At 39.1% G+C, this 27145-nt stretch overlaps 1 protein-coding gene across 7 annotated transcripts in view; it reads right to left on the reverse strand.

Annotated features, from left to right (window-relative positions):
- The window catches only part of MGAT5 (alpha-1,6-mannosylglycoprotein 6-beta-N-acetylglucosaminyltransferase), a 430917-nt gene that overhangs the window by 130156 nt on the left and 273616 nt on the right, over positions 1 to 27145 (reverse strand). For all 7 annotated transcript variants that reach the window (XM_023543018.2, XM_023543017.2, XM_003405868.4 and 4 more), the window contains 4 exons: positions 22768 to 22929; positions 18426 to 18595; positions 14059 to 14193; positions 6764 to 6897 (listed from right to left, as the gene is read on the reverse strand). In XM_023543018.2, the coding sequence (XP_023398786.1) occupies positions 6764 to 6897; positions 14059 to 14193; positions 18426 to 18595; positions 22768 to 22929 (601 nt within the window). The remainder of the gene's footprint in view (positions 1 to 6763; positions 6898 to 14058; positions 14194 to 18425; positions 18596 to 22767; positions 22930 to 27145) is intronic.

Raw genomic sequence — 27145 nt, forward strand, 5'->3', positions numbered from 1 at the left:
ACTACGGTGGTTTGTGTTGTTACGATGCTGAAGCTATGCTACTGGTATTTCAAATACCAGCAGGGTCACCCATGGTGGACAGGTTTCAGCAGAGCTTCCAAACTAAGACAGTCTAGGAAGAGAGGCCTGGCAATCTACCTCTGAAAATTAGCCAGTGAAAACCCCATATATCAAAATAAAACGCTGTCCTATATAGTGCTGAAGATGAACCGTGTAAGTTGAAATCCACTCAAAATACACAGTGGCTGCAACAATGGGCTCGAGCACACCGATGAATGTGAAGATGGCACAGGACCAGACAATGTTTCATTCTGTTATACGTAGGTCGCTAAGAGAAAAAAATGAACTCATACTGATATTTTCTATTCAAACTGAAGACTATAGAGTCTATGCTTAAATCCTTTACTTTTATTCTTCTAAAGTAATTTTATACTTTTATATACTTCCATACTAAAAATCTTGATTTCTACAACATACTGATAATAGTTTCAAATAATTACATAAGAATGTTTTAAAAAATACTGGGTTTTTTATCCAGTCACTTCAAGTCACTTGAAGTCATTATTTTCTCTGTGTGAGGGATTAACACCGGCCTGACTGATAGTTAGGTTTGTTTGTTTCATTTATTTATTTCTACCTGTTTTCAATGTTCATTGTTTTTGTTAGGTGCTGTCGAGTTGGTTCCAGCTCACAGTGACCCTATGTACAACAGAACAAAACGCTGCTCAGTCCTGCGCCATCCTTACAATCATTGGTATATTTCAGCCCATTGTTGAAGACACCCTGTCAATCCATCTCATTGAAGGTCTTCCTCTTTTTTGCTGACCCTCTGCTTTACCAAGGTTGATGCCCCTCTCCAGGGACTGGTCCCTCCTGATCACATGTCCAAAGTGTGTAAAACAAAGTCTCACCATCGTCACTTCCAAGGGGCACTCTGGTTGTATTACTTCCAAGACAGAATTTTCATTCTTTTGGCAGTCCATGGCATAGTCAATACTCTTCGCCAATACCGTAATTCAAAGGAATCAATTCTTCTGTCTTCTTTATTCATTGGCCAGCTTTCGCATGCATATGAGGATATTGGGTCAGGCACACCTTAGTCCTCAAAGTGACACCTTTGCTTTTCAACACTTTAAAGAGATCTTTTGTAGCAGATCTGCCCAATGCAATACATCATTTGATTTCTTGACTGTTGCTTCCATGGGCATTATTTTGGATCCAAGCAAAATGAAATCCTTGACGACTTCAATATTTTCTCTGTTTATCATGATGTTGCTTATTGGTCCCAGTGTGAGGATTTTTGTTGTACGTTGAGGTTTAATTCATATTGAAGGCTGTGGTCTTTGATCTTCATCAGTAAGTGCTTCAAGTCCTCTTCACTTTCAGCAAGCAAGGTTGTGTCATCTGCACAACTGAGGCTGTTAATGAGTCTTCTTCCAATCTTGATGCCGTGTTCTTCTTCATATAGTTCACCTTCTCAGATTATTTGCTCAGCATACAGAATGAATACGGTGAAAGGATACAACTCTGACGCACACCTTTGCTGATTTTAAAACACACAGTATTCCCTTGTTCTGTTCGAACAACAGCCTCTTGGTCTATGTATAGGTTCCTCATGAGCACAATTAAGTGCTCAGGAATTCCCATTCTTCCCAATGTTATCCATAATTTGTTATGATCCACACAGCTGAATGCCTTTGCATAGTCAATAAAACACTGGTAAACATCTTACTGGTATTTTCTGTTCCAGCAAAGATCCATGTAACACCAGCAATGATATCCCTCATTCAGCATCCTCTTCTGAATCCAGTTTGTATTTCTGGCAGTACCCTGTCAATGTATAGCTGCAACTGTTTTTGAATTATCTTGAGTAAAATTTTACTTGCTTGTGATGTTAATGATATTGTTTGATAATTTCTGCATTCTGTTGGATCACCTTTCTTTGGAATGGGCACAAATATGGATCTCTTCCAGTTGGTTGGACGGGTGCTGTCTTCCAAATTTCCTGGCACAGATGAGTGAGCACTTCAGTGTTGCATCCATTTGTTAAAACATCTCAATTGGTATTCTATCAATTCCGGGAGCCTTGTTTTTTGCCAACACCTTCAGTACAGCTTATACTCCCTTCCTTCAGTATCACTGGTTCTTGATCATGCACTACCTCCTGAAATGGCTGAATGCTGATCAATTGTTTTTGGTATAGTGACTCTGTGTATTCCTTCTATTTTCTTTTGATGCTTCTGGCATCTTCAATATTTTCCCCACAGAATCCATCAAACTTGCAATTCACGGTTTGAATTTTTTCATCAGTTCCTTCAGCTTGAGAAATGCCGAGTGTGTTCTAACCAGTAATTATCAATGCATCTTGATCCCATGTTTGATTAATTTCAGATTGCAGAAGTTTGTGAAAATCTTCAATTTCCTCTTCTTTGGCCTTAGTGGTTGGTGTGTAAATTTGAGTAATAGTCGTGTTAACTGGTCTTCCTTGTAAGTGTATAGATATTACCCTATCACCGACAGCATTGTACTTTAGGATAGAAATGGAAATGTTCTTTCTGACAGTGAACTTAAAGTGGAACTCCATTCCCCTTTAATTGGTCATAGTAGACCATATGACTGCCTGATTCAAAAGGGCCAATACCAATCCATTTTCAGCTCACTAATGCCTAGGATATTGATTTTTGTGCATTTCATTTCTGATGACTTCCAATTTTCCTAGATTCAAACTTCATACATTCCATGTTCCAACTATTAATGGATGTTTGTGGCTGCTTCTTTTAATTTTGAGTCATGCCACTTGAGCAAATGAAGGTCTCGAAAGCTTTACCCCATCCATATCATTAAGGTTGACTCTAAAGAAGCAGCTCTTCCCCAGTTGTCTTTTAAGTGCCTTCCAAATTAATGGGCTCATCTTTCAGCACTAGCCCTTTCAGCACTGTCAGACAATATTCTGCTGGTATTCATAAGGTTTTCACTGGTCAATCTTTTCACAAGTACACCATCAGGTTCTTCTTCCTAGTCTGGAAGCTCCGCTGAAACCTGTCCACCATGGGTAACCCAGCTGGTATTTGAAATACCTGGAAATAGCTTCCAGCTTCATAGCAACACCCAAGCAGCCACAGTATGACAAACTGACATGTGGTGGTTTCAATGTTTGGTGAATGCTTTTTTTTTTCAAATTTATTTAAATTTTTTTTAGTTATGTAAAACATCTATATGGCTCCAAAGTCAAAACAAGGAACATTTAGAGACATCTGCCTTCTATATCTGTCCCTGCACGCCCCTCCTCCAATGGTAATCATCTGTATTAGTTTTTTATTTATCTTTCCATTGGTTCTTTTGAAAACATAAGCAAATTCATGCACACAGACACACACCCTCTTCCATATCCCCTTTTTATATAGAGGGGAATAACTCTACACACTGGTCTACACCTTGGGTTTTATTAATATATCCTAGACAACACCCTCTGTACTAGTGGAGACCCGCCTCATCCCTCTCCCCAGAGATACAGTACTTCACTAAATCAATTAAACGTATTACCCACTCAGTCCCCTGTTATGAACATGTAGGTTGTTTCTAGTCTTTTCCTATCACAAATAAAGCCACGAGAGACTGTATAGAATTGGTGAAAATTCTTTTTTGGATGTTTGGTAAAATTCTCCAGTGAAACCACCTGGGCTTAGAGGTTTCATTTTTGTGAGCTTTTAAATTAAAATTTCAACTAAAAAAAAGTTATATGACTAAACATGTTATCTATTTTATCTTGGCTGAGTTTTAGAAGTTTGTGAATTTTGAGGAATTGGTCCATTTCTTATAAGTTGTCAAATTCATGACTGTACAGTTGTTCACAGTATTCCCTTATTATATGTTTAATGACCATAAGATCTGTTGTGAAAATTCCTGTTTCATTTCTGATACTGGTGATTTGCATTTTCTCTCTTTTTATTTTGTCAAGCTTGCTGGAGGTTTATTCATTTTATTGATTTTTTTCAAAGAACCAGATCTTTGTTTCATTAATTTTCTCTACTGTTTTCCTGTTTCAATTTCATTGATTTTTGCTAACTTTATTATTTCATTCTTTCTGCTTGCTTTAGGTTTATTTTGTTTTTCTACTTTCTTGAGTTAGCGACTTAGATCATTGATTGGAGACCTTTCTCATTTCTAATGTGTATGCCATTTTTTATTTTTGCTCATTTGAGAAAGGTTTAAAGATATGGGTCTGCTCATTTAAAGAAAAAACGTGTAAGTAGTTTAGTTTTGCTAGATCTACGCAAATACCCTCCCACAGGGTACAACTAACACAGTGGCTACAGCAATGAGCTCAAGCATAACAAAGATTTTGAGGATGGCACAGGACCAGGCAGTGTTTCATTCCATTGTGCGTAAGGTTGCTATGAGTCGGAACTGGCTCAACAGCACCTAACAGCAACAACAACAGGGGTGATACCATGTGGTATTCCCATCATCAGGGTAGACGGCCTGCTTTGCTTGGTTTATCACCAACAGAATAGGTATGTTGTCAAACTTTTGGAATTCTGCCAATTCAGTAAGTGGGACACAGCATCTCAGTGCAGTTTTAAAATGCATTTCTCTCATGCAACTGGTTAAATATCTTTTCATATATTTGGGGCTATGAATTTCTTTTTCCTTGGAACTCTTAGTATGTTTTGCCTGTTTCCCGTTGGATTGTGGATTTTTTATTCTCAATACATAGTTCTTTGTACAAGTGATATTAACGCTGGGCCTGTGATATAACTTGCTTACAGTGGTTTTTTTTTTTTTTTTGCCACGCAGTTCCTTTAAAAAAAAAATACAGTCAAATGTATCATTTGTTTCTCGATTCCTGCTGAATTCTGTGTCATAGTCAGGAAATATATCCCCATCCCAGGTTAAAAAGGAATTAATCCATGTGTTTGTCTTTAGTTACATTTTAAGCAGTAAAATTCTTTTAATTCAATCAACCAACACTGCTGAAATCCTCCATCCATGAAGGATGGAAGATGATTCAGGACTCAGAATTCCAACATTTTACAAGATAATTTTATACTTTCCAGAAAAGCCTCTCAGGGAAACCCCACCTCGTGGTGGGCATAAACACATCATGTCATTCAGGCAGTTCTGGCCATTATGGACAGAGCTAACCTTTGCTGTCTCTTGACATACACACAGGTCACTTCTTAGGTTCTTTTGTCCCACCTCACCCCCGTCCCTAAAAGTTACACAGCAAAGTCAAGCTGCCACCTAACTTCTTACCAAGCCTCACCATGCTGACAGCCATCTGTCACCAATACGCCCAATGCTGTTCCCCAAGGACAGGCAGCAATAACAGGATGATTTAGCTCCAAGAACAATACCTATAATGTTTACAATGCCTATAGCCACCTCTCACAAATCTCTCTAAGCCAAAAAGAACATGTAAAAACCAAATTTTAATTTTTAAAATTGTTCTCCCATTATCCGTAATCCTTCTTAATTCTCCCTTCTCAAACATAACAACCAAGGATTAGTCCAATGTGCTTGTTATGACACATTTACTGAGCCTGCAGACAGAGTCATCCAGTGGATGCACACAAGGAGGAAGGTTAATCACATGGTTGTCCTCAAGGACAGGGGCCCCTTGAGTCTTAACAAGGGAAACAGATTCAAATCTCAGAAATTCTCTGATGGAAACCAGTGGCTTTAAAGTTATTCTAATAATTTTGGAAAATGGGAATTCTTCACCCTGAGCATCCAAGTTAGCTGAGGAATTCATAAGCTTTCATTTCCAGAAGATGATGTATCATCACTAAGGGTCTGTTGACTTAAATGATAAATTCATTTTGGGCACAAACACTATCAAATTTGGCTATCTGGCTTTACTAATAGCTCTCAGCTAATTAGAAAGGAAATGAAGCTAGAGGCAGGTAAACCGACAGAAGCAGTAAGATACAGTGAATATGGAAAAGAAAACTATAGAAATAGAAAAATTATAAGAACATAGTAGTTGAGGTCAGTTAGTTCATCATCTTTTAGTGTGCTCTATCACCACATTGGAGTCCTGGTGGCATAATGGTTAGAGCCTGGCTGGTAACCAAAAGCTTGGCAGTTCCGGTCTACCTAGCTGCTCCCTGGAAACCCTATGGGGCAGTTCTATCCTGTCCTACAGGGTTGCTATCAGTTGGAATCAACTTGATGGCAATGGGTTTTATATATTACCTCATATAAGAATAACCACTACTGACAACAGTGACTCCAAGTCAGCAAGGGAAGGTGACATTCCTTTCTAGGACCAGTATTTAAGAAATCAGTAAAGTAAGAAGCAGGGTTTAAAAAGGCTCCACTTAAAAAAAGCTAATATTTTAAAAAGTTTGAGGCTGAAAATAATTACGGTTTAATTATCCAGAAAATGTATCTACATGGAAGACCTCCTTAAACAGAAGTGGGGCCTAAACAGCATCTGTGGTGTGGAGCGTGTTTAGAGCCTGCCAATCCAACACCAACCCACAAAGTCTTTTCCCAAGAGGTTTCTACTGATACTTCACAAACTTTCAAACTTCAAACCTTCCTCCAGAACATCTCCAAGGCTTTTTACAAAATGCTCACAGGGCCTTTCAATTCCAATATAAGAAATCCAGTTCATTCCAAGGAAAAGGCTCAACAGTACATACTTTGGAAGCTAAGGGCCCTGAGAATCATAGCCCAAATAGATGTCAGACTTATTTATTTTTTCATCCATCTTCGGTGGCATTCTAGAAAGCAGAGGGAAAGCATGAATACTCACGAAACATGGTATAAAACTGCTGAGGGTTCAGATTCCATTTTCCCCAGGGGGTCTTGTGGCCTTTAGACTGGGCATAATTAGCATGATTAAATTCTGGTTCAGTGCCAAATGAGTCTAGGACTCGGAGCATGCACCTGAAAAAAAAAAAAAGTGATGAGTTTAAAAGTACGCCCTAGACCTCAAAGTTCAAAAGGGGAAACCTCCAACCCCTCTTCAAAGACTACCAAGAATGGACAGATAGTTTTACCTGGAAATACTATTGGGCAGGAATTGAGAGATTTTAGAAGAGCTTGTATATCAAACATCTACCTGTGTGACTTTAGTACCTTAGCCATTACATAACAGCTACCATTTCCTTCAGATGAGCTGACTACAGCATAGATGATTTCTCAAATACTACTAAAAAAAAAATCCCATTAAAGCTAGGACTGCAGATTTCCGTGTTCACTGCTGTATACCTGGCACCTAGCCAGGATTAAGCATATAAAAACTATTTGCCATTGAGTCGATTCCAACTCGTGGCCACCCATTGTGTGTCAGGGTGGAACTGTGCTCCATAGGGTTTTCAATGGCAGCTTTTTTGGAATTAGATTGCCAGGTCTTTTCCCAAAGTGCCTCTGGGTGGACTGGAACCACCAACCTTTCGGTTAGCAGCCAAGCACTAGCTGTTTGTTCCACTCAGGGCTGAGCCTAGAGCAGGTGCTTAATGAACAGCTGTTGAAGAAACGAAGAGCTACCATATTTAGCAGTCCCATTCTGCTTGAGGCATATGGCATGCCTACCTCTCTCGGCAATCATTCAACATTTTCATCAGTTAGAGTATTTGGTTTACGCTATCAACTAAAGCTTAGAATCTTGCTCAATAGGCAGTGCCAATATTTAAGCTTTCGATAGTAACAGAAACATATTCCTTTCTCCTGAGCCTGAAGAAATGAAACTGAAGATGTTTCATTAGGTTGCTCTACCAAAGCTTTAGCTGTAGGCCGAATCTGGTCCACTGACTTGTGCATGATTTGTGAGCTAAAAATAGTTTTTACATTTTTTTAATGGATTAAAAAAAAGACTTTCATGAAACATGAAAATCATATAAAATTCAAATTTTAGCATCCATAGTAAAATGTTACTTGAACACAGCCAAGCCCAATCATTTACATGTTATCTATGGCAGCTTTTGTGCTATAACATCAGAGTTGGGTAGCTGCAAGAGAGACCATATGGCCCTGTTCTACTGTGCACAAAGAATGGCCAGTTGGAACAAAGGAATCAATACTGAAACAAAACTTATTGATTTTTATTACATTTATTTCATCACTCATCCTCAAAACAATGATGTAAATTTAGCTGGGGACTGGCCTTTGGTACCAATGATAATTCTGAATGACTGGACCAATAAGCACAAAAGTCAGTAAAGATTAAAGCCTACATTTTTTTCTTTTATTATTTTTTATTGTGCTTTAGATGAAGGTTTACAGAGCAAATTAGTTTCTCATTAAACAATATATGTATTGTTTTGTGGCACTGGCTGCTAATCCTGCCATGTGTCAACACTCTCCCCTTCTCAATCTTGGGTTCCCCATTTCCATTTGCCCACTTTCCTGTCCCCTCCTGCCTTCCTGACCTTGCCCCTAGGCTGGTGTGTCCATTTAGTCTTATATACATGATTGAGCTACGTGTATTACTGTTTGTTTTATGGGCCTGTCTGCTCTTTGGCTGACGGGTGAACCTCAGGAGTGACTTCAGTACTGAGTTAAAAGGGTGTTCAGGAGCCATACTTTCAGGGTTTCTCCAGGTTCCATCAGACCAGTAAGTATGGTCTTTTTTTCTTTTTTTGAGTTAGAGTTTTGTTCTACACTTTTCTCCAGCTCTGTTTGGGACCCTCTATTGTGATCCCTGTCACAGCAGTTGGTGGTGGTAGCCGGGCAGCATCTAGTTATGCTGGACTCAGTCTGGTAGAGGCTGTGGTAGCTGTGGTCCATTAGTGCTTTGGACTAATCTTTCCCTTGTGTCTTTAGTTTTCTTCATTCTCCCTTGCTCCAAATGGGGTGGGGCCAGCAGTGTATCTTAGATGGCCACTGACAAGCTTTTAAGACCCCAGATGCTACTCTTCAAAGTAAGATGTAGAATATTTTCTTCATAAACTATGCCAGGCCAACTGAGCTGTATGTCCCCTGAGACCATGGTCCTCAGCCCTCAGCCTTGTAATTTGGTCCCTTACGGAATTCCGATGTGTCCGTGAAGCTTCTATGACTTTGCCTTGATCAAGTTGTATAAAGCCTACATTTTAGAATCAGATGATGGCATTGATTTTTAAGTGTCTGACTCTATATCTTTCTTCCTTGTCCACCATTAGGATGCCATTCTTTCAACTTTTTATTTTTACTTCAATGTGCTAGTTAGGAAAAAAGAAAAAAAAATCCAAACACTGGATTGAATTCTCCAGGAAGAGCAATAGTAAAACTGCCATTTTAGTGTGATCACTCTCTCATCAGAGATCCCCACCATTTGTCTACACAAGAAAGAGAAGAAAAGAAAGGGGGAGAAAGGGAGGGTGGGCCAGGATCATATGGCGAAACACAGGCTGACCACATGAAGGGGTCCTGGCTTTGGATTTCTATGTGGCTCTCATCACAGTGACAATTTTCACAGTATCACCAAGAGCGTGCCATCAGCATGGCAGTCAATAGGTGGACAAAAAAAGGGCCCCAAGTCCAGGAAAAAGAAAGTAAGGGACCTAAAGGAACTGATCAGCGCTTGTTTTCCCTGCTCTTTGAATAGCTCAGAGCATTCCTTTCCTCTATTTAATAATAAGCCTTCTCATTTCTTAATATTTATCTTAAAATAAGATAAAAAAGGAATGGGTTGAAGCCAGCATATTTCTTCAGAAAAAGGCAGTAGTATTCAGAAAGCAGTGCAGACAATAGCGGCAGCTCTCCAGAAGGTCGCCATGAGAGAAGAGAGGGGAAGAAGGAAGGAAGACACAGTCACGGGCTAAAGTTGCTCTGACAGGTGGGGCTGTGGAATGTCAGCTCCTCACCACAGCTGGAATTTGCCAGCACCCCTCTGTGAGTCCATGAGTTCAACGGTCCCTGAAGTCACTGCAGGGAGAAACATGCCACCTTGTTGTAAGGAACCCTCACCCAAAACCTCCAGCATCTTCCACTTATTTGCCGTCAAATCTCTCTAACGGTCTCTGCTGTTCCTCTCTAGCTTTTCTAGCTTTGGCTTGTGATTATATTTTTAACTGGGAATTTTACTATTGTTATTTTTAATTTGGACAATTAAAACAAGCCATGACAAGTAAAGATGCCTGGTGGGAGCTTAACTCCTGAAAGCCTGGGTTTCTTTTTTTTATAGTGTCTAGATGTTAGACTTCTTCATGATGAAAGACTATGGAATGATTGAAAAACTGAGATATGACTCTACAATCTTAAACTTGAGGTTTGGGGTTGGAAATTGTCTGTTTTCTGTCTTACTCAGGTTTATTTTATAAAACAGGGGCAGGAGACTAATCTTTGTTCATGACAGGAGGCTCAACATTATAGATTTTCTTTTTCAATCCTTCCACATCTGTGGGTTTTAGAACTGTGCTTGTGTTGTTAATATTTATGCTGCTCCTCTAATGTCTTTTGTGTGTCTGGAGCATCAAGGACAGACTAATGACTTATTTGCCTCGATGCCCGAGGCAGCTGCCTTCCTCCAACAAGGACAGCCACATCAATGCCAAGTGAGTCTTGGAACAGTCTCAATACTCTTGGCTGCTCCACTACGAGATGGACACACACAACATTCTTGCTAGGACTTACTTTCTAATTTGGAGTTTCAGGTAAGACATGGTATCTTGGACTACTTGCACCTTATTTTCCTGTTTATCTTGTAGTGAGTTGACTGGTGGTCCTCCAGAAAATACGTCAATTTCCCAGAACAATGCAAACCTGACTTCATTTGGAAAAAGGTTCTTTGCAGATGTAATTAAGGTAAGGATCTCAAGAGCAGATCATCTTGGATTACCCAAGTGGGCCCTAAATCCAATGGTAAGTGTTCTCATAAGAGACAGAAGAAGAGAGGGCCATGTAAACACAGAGGTAGAAAGTGGAGTCTTATAGCTACAAGCCGAGAAATGCCTGGAGTCACCAGAAGCTGGAAGAGGCAAGGAAGAATCCTACCCTAGAGCCTTCGGAGACAGCACAACCAAGCGAACACCTTGATTTTTGGAATTTATGCCTCCAGAACTGTGACAAAATGAACTTCTGATGTTTTAATCCATCCAGTTTGTGGTAATTTGTTATGGAAGCCTCAGGAAAATAATACAGTCTTCAATGCTAAGCAAAGGCTTCATGGGAAGAAAAGAGCTATGAGTTTTACAATACCTAGCAGAATAAGGGGTCACATCTAGATACAGATAATCCCTGACTTGTAATCTATTCAAGTTATGACCAACTGTAATTAACAACCGCTTTTTTTATGCATCTTCTTGTTAGTAATATGTATCACATATGACCTTAAAATATATCTGTAAATCTATACGTAATGTTTCCAACTCCCAAAGACAAATACAGGATTTACAAAGATACTGATAATAAAAGGCAATAATGAAAACTGAAAAAAAAAAAAAAGGTATTCTATTCACATCACAGCCGACTTAATGATGGAGTTGTTGGAATGGAACCCTATCATAAGTCAGGGACTACCTGCATTTAATAGATGTTTATTTAATTGAATCTCCTGGGTCCCTACAAAAATTGGACAGAATTTGCAAATGTTTCTCCAAGTCATGGGCATCAAGTGTTTGCTCCTTAGTTGAAAGATCAGACAGTCACTTTACATTTAATGAAATTCATACCATCTATTGGTTTTACTGGTACTATCAAACAAGACAACTGATTTCTGATCCAAACCAAGATGAAAATCCTGTCAATTTCTAAACTTCAAAAGAGATAAAAATGGACAAAAAACGTTCTAGAGTGCCTGCTTGGTCTTCTGATGAAATCTTAGCTTGTTCACACCACAAAGAGTACAAGGCTACACTATTAATGGACCTCTTTGCCAGCTAATATTATTAAGGTGGATGATTTATTATAAAGAAAGGCAAAATAAACATTACAATGTACCAAAAAATCCCCTCTGAGGTGCCTTTTCATCCAACAAGAATCAAATACCAATCAACAGTGACCATGTTAGTAATGAAATTGTTCTTTTTAATTGACCTAAACACTACCGCTGAGGATATTTTTCTATCCAAACAGCCCTTCCTAATAGTGAGGTTATGTGAGTCATGGGATGTCTGTACTGCCCAATTCCTTGTTCACATTTATCAGATGCCTGCCATCTGCAAAAAACCAGAACGCAACAGGTTCTGCTTTTCTTTTTTTAATGTTGTAGCTAAAAAAAAAAAATGTTTAGTACACGGCTTATTAACCAAGAAGAAAGACGGTTATTTCCACCTAATTGAGAAGGAATGTGGTGGCCTGTGATTTATGAAGATTTTAGGGAAAAAACCAACCAGGAAAAAAAAAAAAAATGATGAAAAAAGACGGTCTGCATTTCTGGCTCAAACTAAGTTTTTCATTTTTTTTTTCTGTGAAAGTATAACCAAAAAGACATGAAGACAGCTGTCTCTCTTCAGTCAAAGCTGTCCCCCCACCACCCGTGAGTGCTTCACTGCCAATGAGGAAATCACTGTGGGTGAGTCTACAGTGGGTGGTTTTCTGCCCCCTCTGTTTTTGAGAAGGTCCTAAATACTTTCAGTTTAATTTTCTTCTAATTTCTAAAAGACGTCCAATCTGACGGAACGTTGGAGGTTAAAGTTAACATTAAACTCTAAACTACCCTGAAAAAGAGAGATCTAGTTTAGGCTATTTAAAAAAAAAAAAAAAAAAGCCAGTTGCCATCAGGCTGATTCTGACTTACATGTGTCCGTAGAACTGGGCTCCACAGGGTTTTCAATGACTGATTTTTAGGAGATAGATCACCAGGCATTTCTTTAGAAGTGCCTCTGTGTGGGCTGGAATTGCTAATCTTTCAGTTAGTTAGTAGCTGAGTGCTTAACTGTTTGCGCCAACCAGGAACTCCAGTTCAGGCTATTAGGACTCAATTATTAAGTCAGAAGAATACGTCAAACTATCCTCTTTACCCACTAACAATAGAAAAAAAGCATGGAGGAATTTCTAAGTCGTAATAATTGAGAAATTTTACATTTTCTCTTAGAAGTTGGTTTAAACTATAAATCAACATTCACTATCAACTGGTACAATGTTTACCTATCTTCACAATTTTTGCCAAATTCATACCCTTTATACTATCATATTAAGTAAATATTTAAATTTATTCGCCTTTTTTAACTTCATTTTTTAATTGAGCTGATAAATGAAAGCCAGTATTAACTGCAATAAATGGCAGGTAACAAAAAAACCATACAGACCCTCCAAAAAAGTACTATTAAATTCAAGCTAGATGCATAGGCCGGCTTAAAGCTGAGACTTACAGCTACTTTCACTTCATTAAAATGCACGCAAGTGTTAAAATAAATGTTGAAGATATAACCAAACCAAACCAAATCCAGTGCCAGCAAGTCGATTTTGACTCATGCTGAAGATACATTAGCATTACATTAAGCCTTTTCTCAGGCTGAAATAAAATTGAAAAATTAATGAATCTCATTATACAATTGAATGTTATTTAGTTTTAGTGCTATGTTTGTGCACCATGTAAAATTATGTAAATCCTTTCAAATACTTCTCATCCCAAACCTACATTCTGGAAACACGGAGCTAGTATTTCAAGTAAGAAAGGCAGTCACCCTAGTCATATTAAGCATGAAGCTTATCTTAAAAAGTACAAGACCCAGCCTTCAGACAAGGTCTTCCTGGCATTCTCTTCCAAAAATGACAAGAAGACTGATGAAGGCAAAGGTATAAGAAATGAATCATCGTCTCAAACTTAGGGAACACAAGAAATGACACTGCTCATACTGTATCAAAATCATTATTTGATTAAATAGATGAGACTGCTGTGGGTGTATTGAGAGAGGAATGTTAAGTGTTAAAAAAAAAAAAGTATTAGGGAAGGCAAAAAGGAGGTGGGACATTTGTTTTCTATTCTTGAGAAATCAATGAAAATAATGAATAGCCCTTGAAGATAAAAAGTCACTGTGAAGAATCTGAATTTCAATTAGAAATGAGAAATATACTCCACACAGTTCAAAAGATAATGTTTGATAAGCTTCTTCTATCTGCAAACTTGTAATCCTTGGGGTGGTGGAGCTCTAAAAATATGAAGAACAGTATATTAGTACTTACTGGTAATGAACCCATGATGGTCCAAGAGTTTTCTTGAATTGAGCGAGTCCCACAATATCAATATAAATGAGTTCAACGATTCTGTCCCCTACAGTTGGGCAGCCAGATCGGTTTCCTACAACCTTCTTCATTATTCTAGAGAAAAAGCAGAGGAGGGAAAGAAAAGACATAATTCACTCCAAGGTACTACACCTGGCAACTTTAATAGGCAAATATGCATTCAAAGAAACCTCACTGAACACAGCAGCATGGGCCTTCCAAATACACTGCCCATCCAAATTCTTACCACCCAGCAAAATCTACCCACAGCCCTGATACTGACTCTCGAAAAAAACAAGCACAGCCTTTGAAACCAAGAAAGCTCTGGGTCGGGATTTGCCTTCACCAACCAGCAGCTATGAGACCTCAGGTATGTTAACCTGTCTGAGTTTTTCTCTCATCATCTTCCCTCTTTCTCCCTGACCACCAAAAAAAAAAAAAAAAAAAAGGCTTGAATATGGATTGGATATGATGCTAACCTCTCAGAAGTCCTTAGGCAGATTAAATGAGCTATTAACAACAAAGTCCCTAGTGTAGACTCTCAGTGACTATTAGTTTCCTCCACACAGCTGGTACTTATTATTCCAGGCCTTACTGACTAACCTATCCTTTCTTTCTCTAACTGCCTTCCATTTCTAGCTTCTACTGTAATAATTTCTTTCTATACTGTCTTTCAGCATTCCCTAATTATTTCTCTTATGTAAATTTTTTCTTACTAGACTGTATTACAGAACCAGCCCTATGACTTATATTTCATTACCCTTCCCACTTCCCTTTCCACCCATCCACTCACTCATCCACTCACTCATCCACCCACCCACCCATCCACCCATCCCCATCCATCCATCCATCCATCCATCACCCTTGAACTCAGAAAGTGCCACTCTACATGATCGACATGCCAGCTTCACAGGTGGTAGTAAATGACTGCTAAACATACTGCGTTCACCTAGAAAATCAGTCATTACTGCTCCTTTTTACCCCTGCCCACACCCCATAACAATCCTTCACCAAGTTCTGGGCAGTCTACTTCAAAGGACAAGAGTCACATTCAAGACTCTGCTCTACAGTGTTGTAGGGTCAGTTCTTCAGGCCTTCTTTTCTTCTCTGCTGGGTTTCTGAAAACACTGAGACCCCTATAACCACTTTCTTCCTACATGACTCTATCCTAAGGGTCAGAAAACTTTTTCTATAAATGGCCATGCAGGAAATACTTTCACTTTTTCAAAAAAAACTTTGCAACTACTCATCCCTGACGGTGTAGCCATCTACCACCACAACCAGTTGCCACTGAGTCAATTCTGACTCGTTGTGTGTCTGGGTAGAATTGTGCTCCCTAGTGTTTTCAGTGGCTGATTTTTCAGAACCAAATCACCAGGTCACCTTGAACCGCTAACTTTTTTTTTTTTTAACCGCTAACTTTTTGATTAGCAGTCAAGCACATTGACCCTTTATACCACCCAGGGACCAAAACAGCCATAGACATAATATAAACAAATGGGTATGGCTGTGCTTCAATAAAACTTTATTTACAAATACAGGGAGAGGGATGGATTTGTTCTTCTTGTTTGCTGGCCCCACTATTAAGTGGTTCCCAAACTTGTCTGACAGTATAATCACTTGGGGGCATCTACTTATGCCTGAGTCCAGTTCCCAAAAGCTGTGACTTGATTAGTCTGAGCTTTGGAATTTTAAAAAGATCCCAGGCAAGGGCTGATTATCCAATAGGCAAGGTAAGCACAGTGCTTCCCTTACTTACCAAATCATTTGTAGTGAACAATTTCACATGGGTTTCACCACGTCTTTGATTAGTAAGTAAGCACAAGTAAGCCCATGCTTACCTTGCTTACTGGGTTATCTGCCCCTGTCAGGGACTGTCAATTTGAAAAGAGGCTTTGATTCTGTAGGAAGGTGCTGTGGGGTGGGAGACAGACAGATGCCAGCCATAACTCAAAGCAGAATCTTTGATGTGAAAAAAATGTGAAACTGTTCACTACAGATAATCTGGTAAGCAAGGTAGGCACTGTGCTTACCTTGCCTATAGGACAATCTACCCCTGACCAAGTAATTCTAATACGCTGGCAGGTTTGGGAACCACTGCTCTATGTTGCTCCTATGATAATCTTCTTAAATAAAAGACATCTGGCACTGACACCATGCTTAAAGACTTTATAGACGTCTCTTGATCGGAGAATTAAATCTATGCTTGACAAATCCCTACACAGGTCTCTTGCCCACTCCAGGGAGAACTTGTGTGCTTCCTGGTGTTTCTCTCCCAATGCCTTATACTTCATTTGTTCACTACCCACTCATCCCTTCATTTCTTCATCCTCTCACTTATTCATTCAATAAACAGGAATAAGCACCCCGTGTGTGTGTACCAGGTACTTTCTAGGTGCTAAACACGGTGAACCATATCCACAGTTCCTGCACTCCCGCTTAGGTTCTAACGTCCACGCCTCCATCTGCATTAACCAGATTGGGCTCTAATTAACAGAAGACCGACAACTCCTTGACCATATGCTGGCCATCTCTGCATATGCCATACCAAGAGCCAGCCCACAGAAAACACTGAAAGAGTAATTGTTAAACATATGAATGTATCTACTTTATAAGTTGTATAGCCTATGCGTTTTAAGCAAGCAGGAAGAAGGCAACAAGAGGCAGCAGGGTAAAAGGACAATGGTGGTGATTAAGGGTTCAGAAGACCTCAAGTTTATCTACCCTTGAAAGTCACAATGTGGTTAAGGATACAGGCTTCAAAGTCAGACAGACACAGGGATCAAATTCCGGCTCTTCCACATACTACCCATGTAACACTGACCAATTCAATTTTGGTCTCTGAGCCTCAGTTTCCTCATCTTTAAAATGCAGGCAGTACCAACAACTACTTCTGAATTTGTGCTAGGGACTAAATAGATAAAACATAAGAAGGGCTTAGCATCTGGTGCACTTGAATGGTGCCTTTGAATTGTGGTGTTGGCGAGGAATATTGAGTATGCCATGGACTGCCAGAAGAACAATTCTGTCTTGGAAGAAGTACAGCCAGGATGCTCCTTAAAAGCGAGGATGGTGAGACTTCGTCTCATGTATTTTGGATGTTATCAGGAAGGACCAGTCCCTGGAGAAGGACATCACGCTTGGTGAAATACAGAGCCAGAGAAAAAGAGGATGACCTTCAATGAGATGGACTGACACAGTGACTGCAACAATGGGCTCAAACACAGCAACGATGGTGAGGATGGCGCAAGACCGGGCAGTGTTTCATTCTGTTGTACACAGAGTTGCTACGAGTTGGAACCAACTCGACAGCACCTAACAACAACAGCAACAACATCTGCCGCACATTAAACGTTCAACAAATTTTAGCTGTGAATAGTCATCATCAGTATTTTGGCTGTCATAATTGTTGATACTACTGTTTTAATTAAAGCCCTTATCACAGCACCTGGTGTCTGGAAATCACTTAACACATGATAGCTGCTGTTATCTTTATTGATACTACTGCTTTCAATTCCACACCGCCACTGACCAGATGTGGATCTTGGACCTAACACAAGTGGCCCTTCATAGCATCAATGTCTGGCATAATAAAGCAGGAGCAGGGTGGAACATACATTGCCTTAACATCCTTTCTAACTCTAGAATGTTCACTCAAGGTATTTCTCCTGAAAACATTTGACATATTGCACCATGATAACTTGGCCATTGAGTAGAAAGCTTCTATGGGCAGTGATCCGAATGGAGTAACAGTGACCTACAGGTTTCCTGCTTAGCTGTCTCAATCTAAAAGGGATTAAGAAAGGGCTAGCACTAGAAGCAAATTTCAGTGAAGGAGAAAACTCAGGTGGAGTTAACAGATTCAGTTGAAAGTTGGCTAACTGAAAAGGGATAGGATCTGGGCTTTCAGGAAATTCATTCCATCCAAATTAAATTATAAACAGGAATGTGCCCTGTTTTAAGGTTTAGAGAGCCTGATGCTGAGTCGGGAATGGTATGAATTTCATCAAGAGACAGGGAATTAGTAGAGTCGGTAATGTTTTGTGCTGCAGATGTTGGAAGCACCTGGAATAGCAAAGCATAAGCTTCTTAGTTTGAATTTTCTGCATTCATTTATGAAGCCTCTGGAGCCCACAGCTACAATGAAAACATATTATCCTTTTCACAGTGTATGTATTTAGCTCCTGAAAATAATCTTCTTATCTCCTGTTTAGTGAATTATCACTTCCATTTTCCTCCACAAGAAATTACACACTAATAGAGGGCTTGAAGAGTTTACAATTTCTTTTTTGTATTCTGATTTTAAAATTGAAAAGTAATCTCCTTACTCTTTGAGCTCAGCCAGTGACGCTGAAATCCTAATGTCATGGCCCAGTAAGTACAGAGATGTAATTAAATCACTCCACTGAACTAATTCACCGAGAGGGCCACCACTGAAAGCTGTCTCTGCAATCTTAAATCCAGATTCCTTGGTCAGGAGTCCCAGGTGAACAAGGACCTGGAAAACAACAAAAGAGGCACACGTTGAGTATTCCCACTGAACCAAGGACAAACTCCACAGTAACACACCCAAAAGTCATCAACCGATTCTAAACTCATGTTGATGTTCTGAAATCTCAATGTGGGATATGCCATTTTTCCAAAAATAAGAAAGCGATTGCTGCCCTTGATATGGCTATGAGCATGAGCTGTGATGAGACACACCTGCTTTTCAAAAATGGGATCTATCTGGAAAATCCGAATTAAGGGAAGTTAAGCCAGGACAACATGATCTTGTCTTGTAACAATATTGGATTTCTTCCCGTAGCAGGAATATTTTTAACCTTTAATATGGAAAATTTCAGCATGTACAAAAACAGATATAATACAGTCAATCCTGATATACCCATTACATAGCTTCAATAATCATTAGTTCATGACAAACCATATTTAATTTACAAAAAAAAAAAAACAACACTGTTGCCATCAAGCAGACACCGGCTCATGGCGAAACCATGTGTGTCAGAATAGAGCTGTGCTCTGTAGGGTTCTCAGTGGCTGATTTTTTGGAAGTAGATTGTCAGGGCTTTCTTCTGAGATGCCTCTAGGTAGACTCAAACCTCCAACCTTTGGGTCAGCAGCCGAGTGTGATAACCATTTAAACTACCCAGGGACTTAATCTATATCTCCCATTTTCTCCCAACCTCTCTAGATTATTTTGAAGCAGACCCTAAATGATATAGCTTTTCACTTGTAAATATTTCAGAAAGTATCTGTAAAAGAAAACAAATGTTTACTTAAAAAAAACGACCATACATCATCATCAAGTTTATAGTTAATAATAATTCTTCAGTACTGTCATGGATTGAATTATGTCCCCTCAAAAATGTGTGTATCAACTTGGTTAGGCCATGATTCCCAGTATTGTGTGGTTTTCCTCCATTTTGTGATTGGAATTTTATGTTGAGAGGATTAGGGTGGGATTGTAACATCACCCTACTCAGGTCACCTCCTGATCCAAGGTAAAGGGAGTTTCCCTGGGGTGGGGTCTGTACCACCTTTTATCTCTCAAGAGATGAAAGGGAAGCAAGCAGAGAGTTGGGGACCTCATAACACCAAGAAAGCAGCACCAAGAGCAGAGCCCGTCCTTTGGACACAGGGTCCCCGCACCTGAGAAGCTCCTCAGCCAGGGGAAGATTGAAGACAAAGGCCTTCCTCCAGAGCCGACAGAGAGAGAAAATGTTCCCCTGGAGCCCACACCCTGAATTTGGACTTGTAACCTACTAGACTGTGAGAAATTTCTCTTTGTTAAAGCCACGCACTTGTGGCCTTTCTGTTTTAGCAGCACTAGATGACTGAGACAAATATCATCCAGTATCCAGTCAGTGTTCACATGTCAACAGTCTCCTATTTTTTGTAAGTGCAGTTGTTCAATTCAGAAGCCAAATAAATCACAACTGCCCGGTAAGTTTCTTAACCTCCTTCAGCCTATATTCACTCCTCATCACTCTTTCTGAGGAGGAGGTGTTTGTAATTCATTTGTCAAAGACACTGGGTTGTATTTCCAGGAGAGTCTCCCACACGGGATTTTTGCTGAATTAAATCAAATGGTCGTATATAACAGATTCCTCTGTCCTTTATATTTCCAGTAGATTAGTAATTAGATACACAGATCGATCAATTTGGATTTGATTTTCTGGCCATCTACTTCACAGATGATGCTTGTACTTTCACGGAGAGGTACAAGGTCTGGGTGTCTCTGTTTTGTGTTGTGAGCAGCCACTGATGATCACTGCTAGACTCATTCATCCATTATAACCAAAACCAGTTGCCACTGAGTCAGTCCCAACACACAAGGTGACCTCTTGAGTGTCAAAGTAGAACTGTGCTCCATAGGGTTTCAAGGCTGATTTTTTGAAAGTAAATCACCAGGCCTTTCTTCCTAGGTGCCTCTGGGTAGACTCCAAGATCCAACCTTTCAGTTAGCAGCCAAGCACCTTAACAGTCTTCATCACCCTGGGGCCCCATTCATCCATTAAGGGATGCAAAATGTTGATATTCTATCAATCCTTCTTCATTTATTAGCTGTAATACCCCTATAGAGAAACTACCCCTCATCAGTTCTTTGGTTACCCTGAGGTACTGTTTGCATTAAAAATGCCTAGTCAATGCTTGATTCTTTCCTTTACTTACCTGTTTTCAAAACAGAAATTTGTTCTTTGGCATACTCCAATAGGAACCAATGGGGTTTAAAAAACATCGCTATAAAATCATGGATATAAGCATATTTGATGTGTTTCAGTACACTGCATTATTATCCTTACTGATTATCAAATTGTTCCATCTTGGCCAGTGGGAAGCCATCCAAGTTGGCTCTTAAGTTCTTTTGACACAACCCTAGTAGTCCTGGATAGCTTCTTTGCTCTCTGGTATGACAAGATGTTCTAAGCTTGTCATGAACTACTTCTATCTCAGACCTGATGCGGCCATTTTTCCAAGATCCCCTAATACCCATTAGTGGAAATAGTATTTAGAGATCAAAATCTGGTACTTGGGGTGCTCATTACTACTAGGTTAATCAGTCTCTAGGCCTTTTGAGTACATACAACTAAGAAATTTATTTTTTCTCAAAGATAAAACAAATCATGAGTTCTAATTCAAACTCAGGATTACAATGTTTTTATGTAATATTAATCATCTTATATCTGTTATCTCCTTTCTCCCACACTGAAAATTCTACTTCTCAGGGACACTAACAAAATTACTCAGTCACTTTATCCCCATATACACAATTGCATTCAGAATAAGAATTACAGCACCACTACCTACTACATGATTAGGAAGAAATGTTTTTTGTCTTTGTTTTTTGTTTGGTGATATCCCATTAGAAATGTTCAGACAAATTACCGTGTTCTAATCACTAAGAATAGTCCTTCTCTATGTTTTCGTAAAAAACTATGTATGCAGCTAGTTTATTTTATTTTCTTTGTGGTTTTTAGGGCTTTTTTTTTTTTGTAATTAAATTTTGTTTTAGACTTATACAAAATGGCTCCAAATTCAAATCTACAAAGATATATTCAGAGAAGTTTTGCTTTTACATCTAATGCCTCTATCTCATTCCCTTCCTCCCCTATAATATAGGACCACTTATTTTTAATTTTGCAGCTTAGTCTTTCAATTTATTTTCATATAAGCAAGAAGCACATGTGTATTTTATATATATACACACACACACATACATACAGACATACACACTTTGTCTCCCTTTTAAAAACACATACTTCTCTCCAACTATCTTTTTTCACTTAACAGCATACCCCCGAGACTACTCCATAGAGAGATATTCTTTATTTCCTTTTACAGCCCATCTGGAGAATCTCATCACATGTCCTTCCATAGAGGACTATTTGGTGCCAGAACGTTTGGTTCTGTGGTCTCATAAACTCCAGGATCTAAATAAAAATGACCCATCAAACTATGACTTGGAGTATTGCTGTTTTTTTTTTTGAGACTATAAAATTAGTCATATTATAAAAATCAAACTCATTTTTAAGTTCTTTTTAGATGTGTGCACAAAACATTCACTTTACTCAGTTCTTAAACCAAAACATTTCATCTAAAGCCACAACCACTTAATCTATAGCTATGGGGTACAAACTCTTCCAAGCCCAGAAGTATTCTAAGGGTTTTCCAAACAACTCCTCATCAACTTGAAACAAATTAGTACAGGCTTAATTGATAGCATCTCTCTCTTAGGAACACAGTCAGAAATATTAACCAAACAGCTGAAATAGAACCCACCGGTTGCTCAATTTAACAACTGACAATGACTAAAAATACAAAATTATCATAGATGATGTAATTGAACTGGGAGAAACTCAAAGGCTGGGTTCCGGAAAAGAAACGGGGAAAAGTTTCCAGACTCTACTGAGAGAGGCAGTCAGATGGTTCAAATGAAAATCTTGCAGGCATATATGCTGCTTGGCTTCACCAAGAAATACATGTGCAGCTCCCTGCTGGGCAAGAGTATGGCTATTGGGGAAAGGAATACGCATGTACAAAAGACAGAGCAGGTTCACCCTGAGAGAATATCATTTGAGACATGACATTTCTCTTAGTCTTGTTTCCAAGCAAAGTCAAATTTTAAAAAAGAACCGGTGTCTGACTGAACTGAATTAATAAGATACTCACTTTCTTCCTCTTTCTTTTCTCAAGATTCTGCTTTTCTGCCAGGGACTTGATTGCCTGGATCCACGCATCGGCCATTCGCCGGATCCGGAGTCTCATCCACCGGAATTCTTCGTGCTTTTTCATCATACTGTAGAGAATATTAAAATCCGTACGAATTTCGGCCTAGAAACAAAAATTTAATAAAATGAATAGAAGATAAAATGTCAGAAAGCATAATGGTTTCCATGCCAAGACATCTGAAAACTGGAAAGAGACAGTCAATTAGATACAGGGCTTCAAAAATGAGTCTTGTCTGCTGCGCAGCTTTAGTTTAACGTCCCAGGTTTGCAAACTGAAGTCAGGCCCCTGACTGCTGATACACAGTAAGGAACATCATTAAAAAATTAGAAATTGGGAATGCCAGCACAGTCATTGCAAAGCACTGGGCCATGTTAAAATGCATTTTTCACAATGAGTATGCTTCCAGCACCCCGAAATTTTCTGTGCCCAAATTTATTGTGCCACATGGATCTTCTGCAGAGCAGCAGACTCCTGGGAAAACTGAAATAAATTCTTAACAGGCTACCTACCACTACAGAGGTTGCCAAAAAGCTTCTTCTGTCCCATAATGTAAAGAGAGAAATCAATGTTCAACTTCTAGTTTTATCTCAGTCCAAACAAGCAAAAAAACCATTATTGTCTAAGGAACTTAAAAGTCAGGAATACCACTTTTCTAATGCAGCTGAGTAAAATTTAAAATTCCAGGAAGAACATTTTAAAATCCAGGGAGAATATTTTTCTAATGTAGCTAGATGTATCCAGTGATTGAAATAACAGAAAAATAATACCAGTATTTTTTTTTTCACAAAGCAGCTAAAGTATACTGAATCCATCTTTCAAGAGTCACCATAGTTCATTCTAAAATACTCATCTGATCATGTTCCCCCTAAACTCAACGATTTCCCAGGACTCCCATGGTCTAAACCATTTATCAGAAAACCACGATCCTTGGGCCAAATCCTCCTTGCTGCCTGTTTTTGTAAAAAAGCTTTTACAGGAGCACTTTCACATCTATTCATTTACACTTGTCTGTGCCATTCTCTGTGCTGCAATAGCAGTTGAGTAGTTGGGATAGAGGCCATATGACCGGCAAAAACAAAAGTATCTACTATTTGGCTTTTTACAGAAAAAGTTTGTTTATCTCTGTTTTAAAGAAAAATAACTTAAGCTTTCAAAGATGGCATATAAAGCCTTTTATAGTCCTACCTAACTTTCCAATCTCTTCTTTAACTCATCTAATCCAAACACAACTTGCCTCACTAAGCCAAGATCTACTCCCTGGAAACATAAACCTCTTTTATAACTGGTGGCTTTGCATGCACTTCCCTTTATCACAGACATCCTTCTCTCTTTGACCTAGTATAATCTCACACATCATGTTTTCTTTTTTTTCTGAATTTTATTTTGATGTTGCTGTTGAGACCATACAGAGTAAAACATACACCAATTCAACAGTTTCTACATATACAACTTAGTGACATTGATTACACTCTTAGAGTTGTACAGCCATTCTCACCCTCTTTTTCTGAGTTGTTCCTCCCTCACTATCCCGCCGCTAAGGTTCCCATATAATCTTCTGAGTTGCTGTTGTCAATTTGATCCCATATACATAGTTCTTAAAAGAGCATGATACTCAAGACAGATCTTTTTCTCTAGTTAAGCTAAACATTTGTTCAGTCTTAAGAAGACTTCAGGGGATATTTCTGGTTTAAGGTTTAAAGATAATCTAAGGGCAAGTGTGTGAGGGGTTCATCTACCCTCCATGGCTCCAGAAGGTCTGGAGTCCGTAAGAATTTGAAATTCTATTCTGCATTTTCCCATTTTTGATCAGGATTCTTTTATAGAATCTTCTATCAAAATGTCCAGTAATGGTAGAACACCATCCAGTTCTGGCCTCATGCCAAAGAAAACAGTTGTTCATAGAGGCAATTGGCCACACATTCCATATTCTCCTCCTATTCCTGACTCTCCCTATTCCCTCTGTTGCTCCGGGTGAATAGAGACCAATTGTTGTACCTTGGATGGCTACTTGCAAGCTTTTAAGACCCCAGGCACTACACAAAGAACTAGGAGGTAGAATGAAAGCACTAAACACATTGTTAGGCCAATTAACTGGGATGTCCCATGAAACCAGGACCCTAAACCTCCAAACCAAGGAATCAAATGCCATGAGGTGTTTGCTTGTACATAAACAGTTTCAGCAGCTATTCTTTTTTTTTTTTTCCAATTCAATTTTTTATAGGTATACAACTTATTCACAGCAATTAATCAGCTGTGTGACCCTACCTTAATCAATGTGATTTTTTTAATTATCATTAACCCTCCTTTACTGCTTCCCCCTACCCGCTGTAATCCCTAATAAACTTTGGTCTCTGTACATTTGTCTTTCCTTGTCTTTTTATCTAAGTGAGGTCATACAATATTTGTCCATTTCTAACTGGCTTATTTCACTCAGCATAATGTTTTCCAGCTCCATCCATGTATCAAGACGTAATTTCTCTTACTGGCTGAGTAGTATTCCATTGTATATATGTACCACATTTTGTTTATCTATTCATCTGATGATAAGCATTTAGGTTGTTTCCACCTTTTGGCTATTGTGAATAGTGCTGCAATGAACATTAGTGGATAAGTCTCTGAATCTCTGCTTTTAAGTCTTTTGGTATATACCCAGGAGTGGAATTGCTGAGTCATATGATAGTTCTATTCTTAGTTTCTTGAGGAACTGCCACACTTTTTTCCACAACAGCTGTACCATATTGCATTCCCACCAGCAATAAGTAAGTGTTCCAATTTCCCCACACCCTCGCCAACATTTGTTATTTTGGTTATTTATTTATCACAGCCAGTCTAGTGAGAGTGAAATGGTATCTCATTGTGGTTTTGATTTGCATCTCTCCGAGGGTTAATGATGATGAGCATCTTCTCATGTGTTAGGTGGCCATTTGAATGTCCTCTTTGGTGAAATGTCTAGTCAAGTCCTTTGCCCATTTTGATTGGGTTATTTGTCTTTTTGTTGTTAAGATGTCAACCAACTAAACCAAGCCCGTTGCCATCAAGTCGATTCCAACACATGGTGAACCTACAGCACAGAGTAGAACTGCCCCATGGAGCTTCCAAGGAACGTCTGGTGGATTCTAACCGCTGACCCTCTGGTTAGCAGCTGTAGCACTTAACCACTACGCCACCAGGGTTTCCAAGATGTCAAAGTTTTATATATATTTTGGTTATTATTATCTTTATAGGATATATGAGTTCCAAAGATATTCTCCCAGTTGGTAAACTGTCTTTTCACTTTTTTGGTAAAGCCTTTTGATAAACAAAATTTTTACTTTTTACCAAGTCCCATTTATTTTGTCTTATGTAGTCTCTGCTTTTATTATATTAGATAATCCACTGTTTAAAACTAGGCCTGACAGCATTGCCCCTGCATTTTCTTCTGAAAATTTTATGGTTTTAGTTTGCCCATGTAGGTTCTTAATCCGTTTTTCATTTGTTTTGGTGTATGGTGTGAGGCAAAGGTCCTATTTCACTTTTCTGCATGTGGAAATCCAATTTTCTCAGCACTATTTATTGAAGATTCCTCTTTTCCCACTAGCCTGGTGATGGCTAAGGTTGTGTGCCAACTTGGCTAGGCGATGATTCTCAGTGGTTTGGCAGTCGTATGATGTTGTGATCACTTCCATGATGAGATTTGATATGCGATCACCTCCATCATGGCATCTGCTGTGAGTAGCCAATCAGTTGAAAGGGAGTTTCCTCGGGCATGTGGCATTCATTGAGTGTAAGTGGACGTTCTGGCAAGGCTATGAGCTTTTGCTCATTCTGGATGCTGCAGCTGGCTCCTGTTCATGTGACCTCCAGTTCTTGGGACCTGAGCTAGCAGCTTACCTGCAGTCTTGCCTGCTGATTCTGGGATTCATCGATCTTTGCAGCCTGTGAGCAAGAGCCCTGCTCTCTGACCTGCCGATCTTGGGTTCACCAGCCCCTGTGGTTAGGTGAGTCAGGAGAAGCTTCTATCTTGACTCATGGACTTGGGACGTTCCAGCCTCTACAACCATGTGAACCATTTCCTTGATATAAATCTATATATTTATTTATATGCTTTATTGGTTTTACTTCTCTAGAGAACCAAGCCTAAGAAAGCACCTTTGTCAAAAATCAGTTGAAGATTGATATGTGGGTTTATTTCTGGACTCTCATTTCTATTTCACTGATCTAAGTGTCTATTTTTATAATAGTACTAGGCTGTTTTGATTACTGTAGCTGTAAAAATGTTTTAAATCAGGAAGTGTAGTCCTCCTACTTTGTTCTTCTCATTCCACAATGCTTTAGCTAT

This window comes from Loxodonta africana, chromosome 6 (assembly GCF_030014295.1).
Source record: "Loxodonta africana isolate mLoxAfr1 chromosome 6, mLoxAfr1.hap2, whole genome shotgun sequence".
Classification (NCBI taxonomy): domain Eukaryota; kingdom Metazoa; phylum Chordata; class Mammalia; order Proboscidea; family Elephantidae; genus Loxodonta; species Loxodonta africana.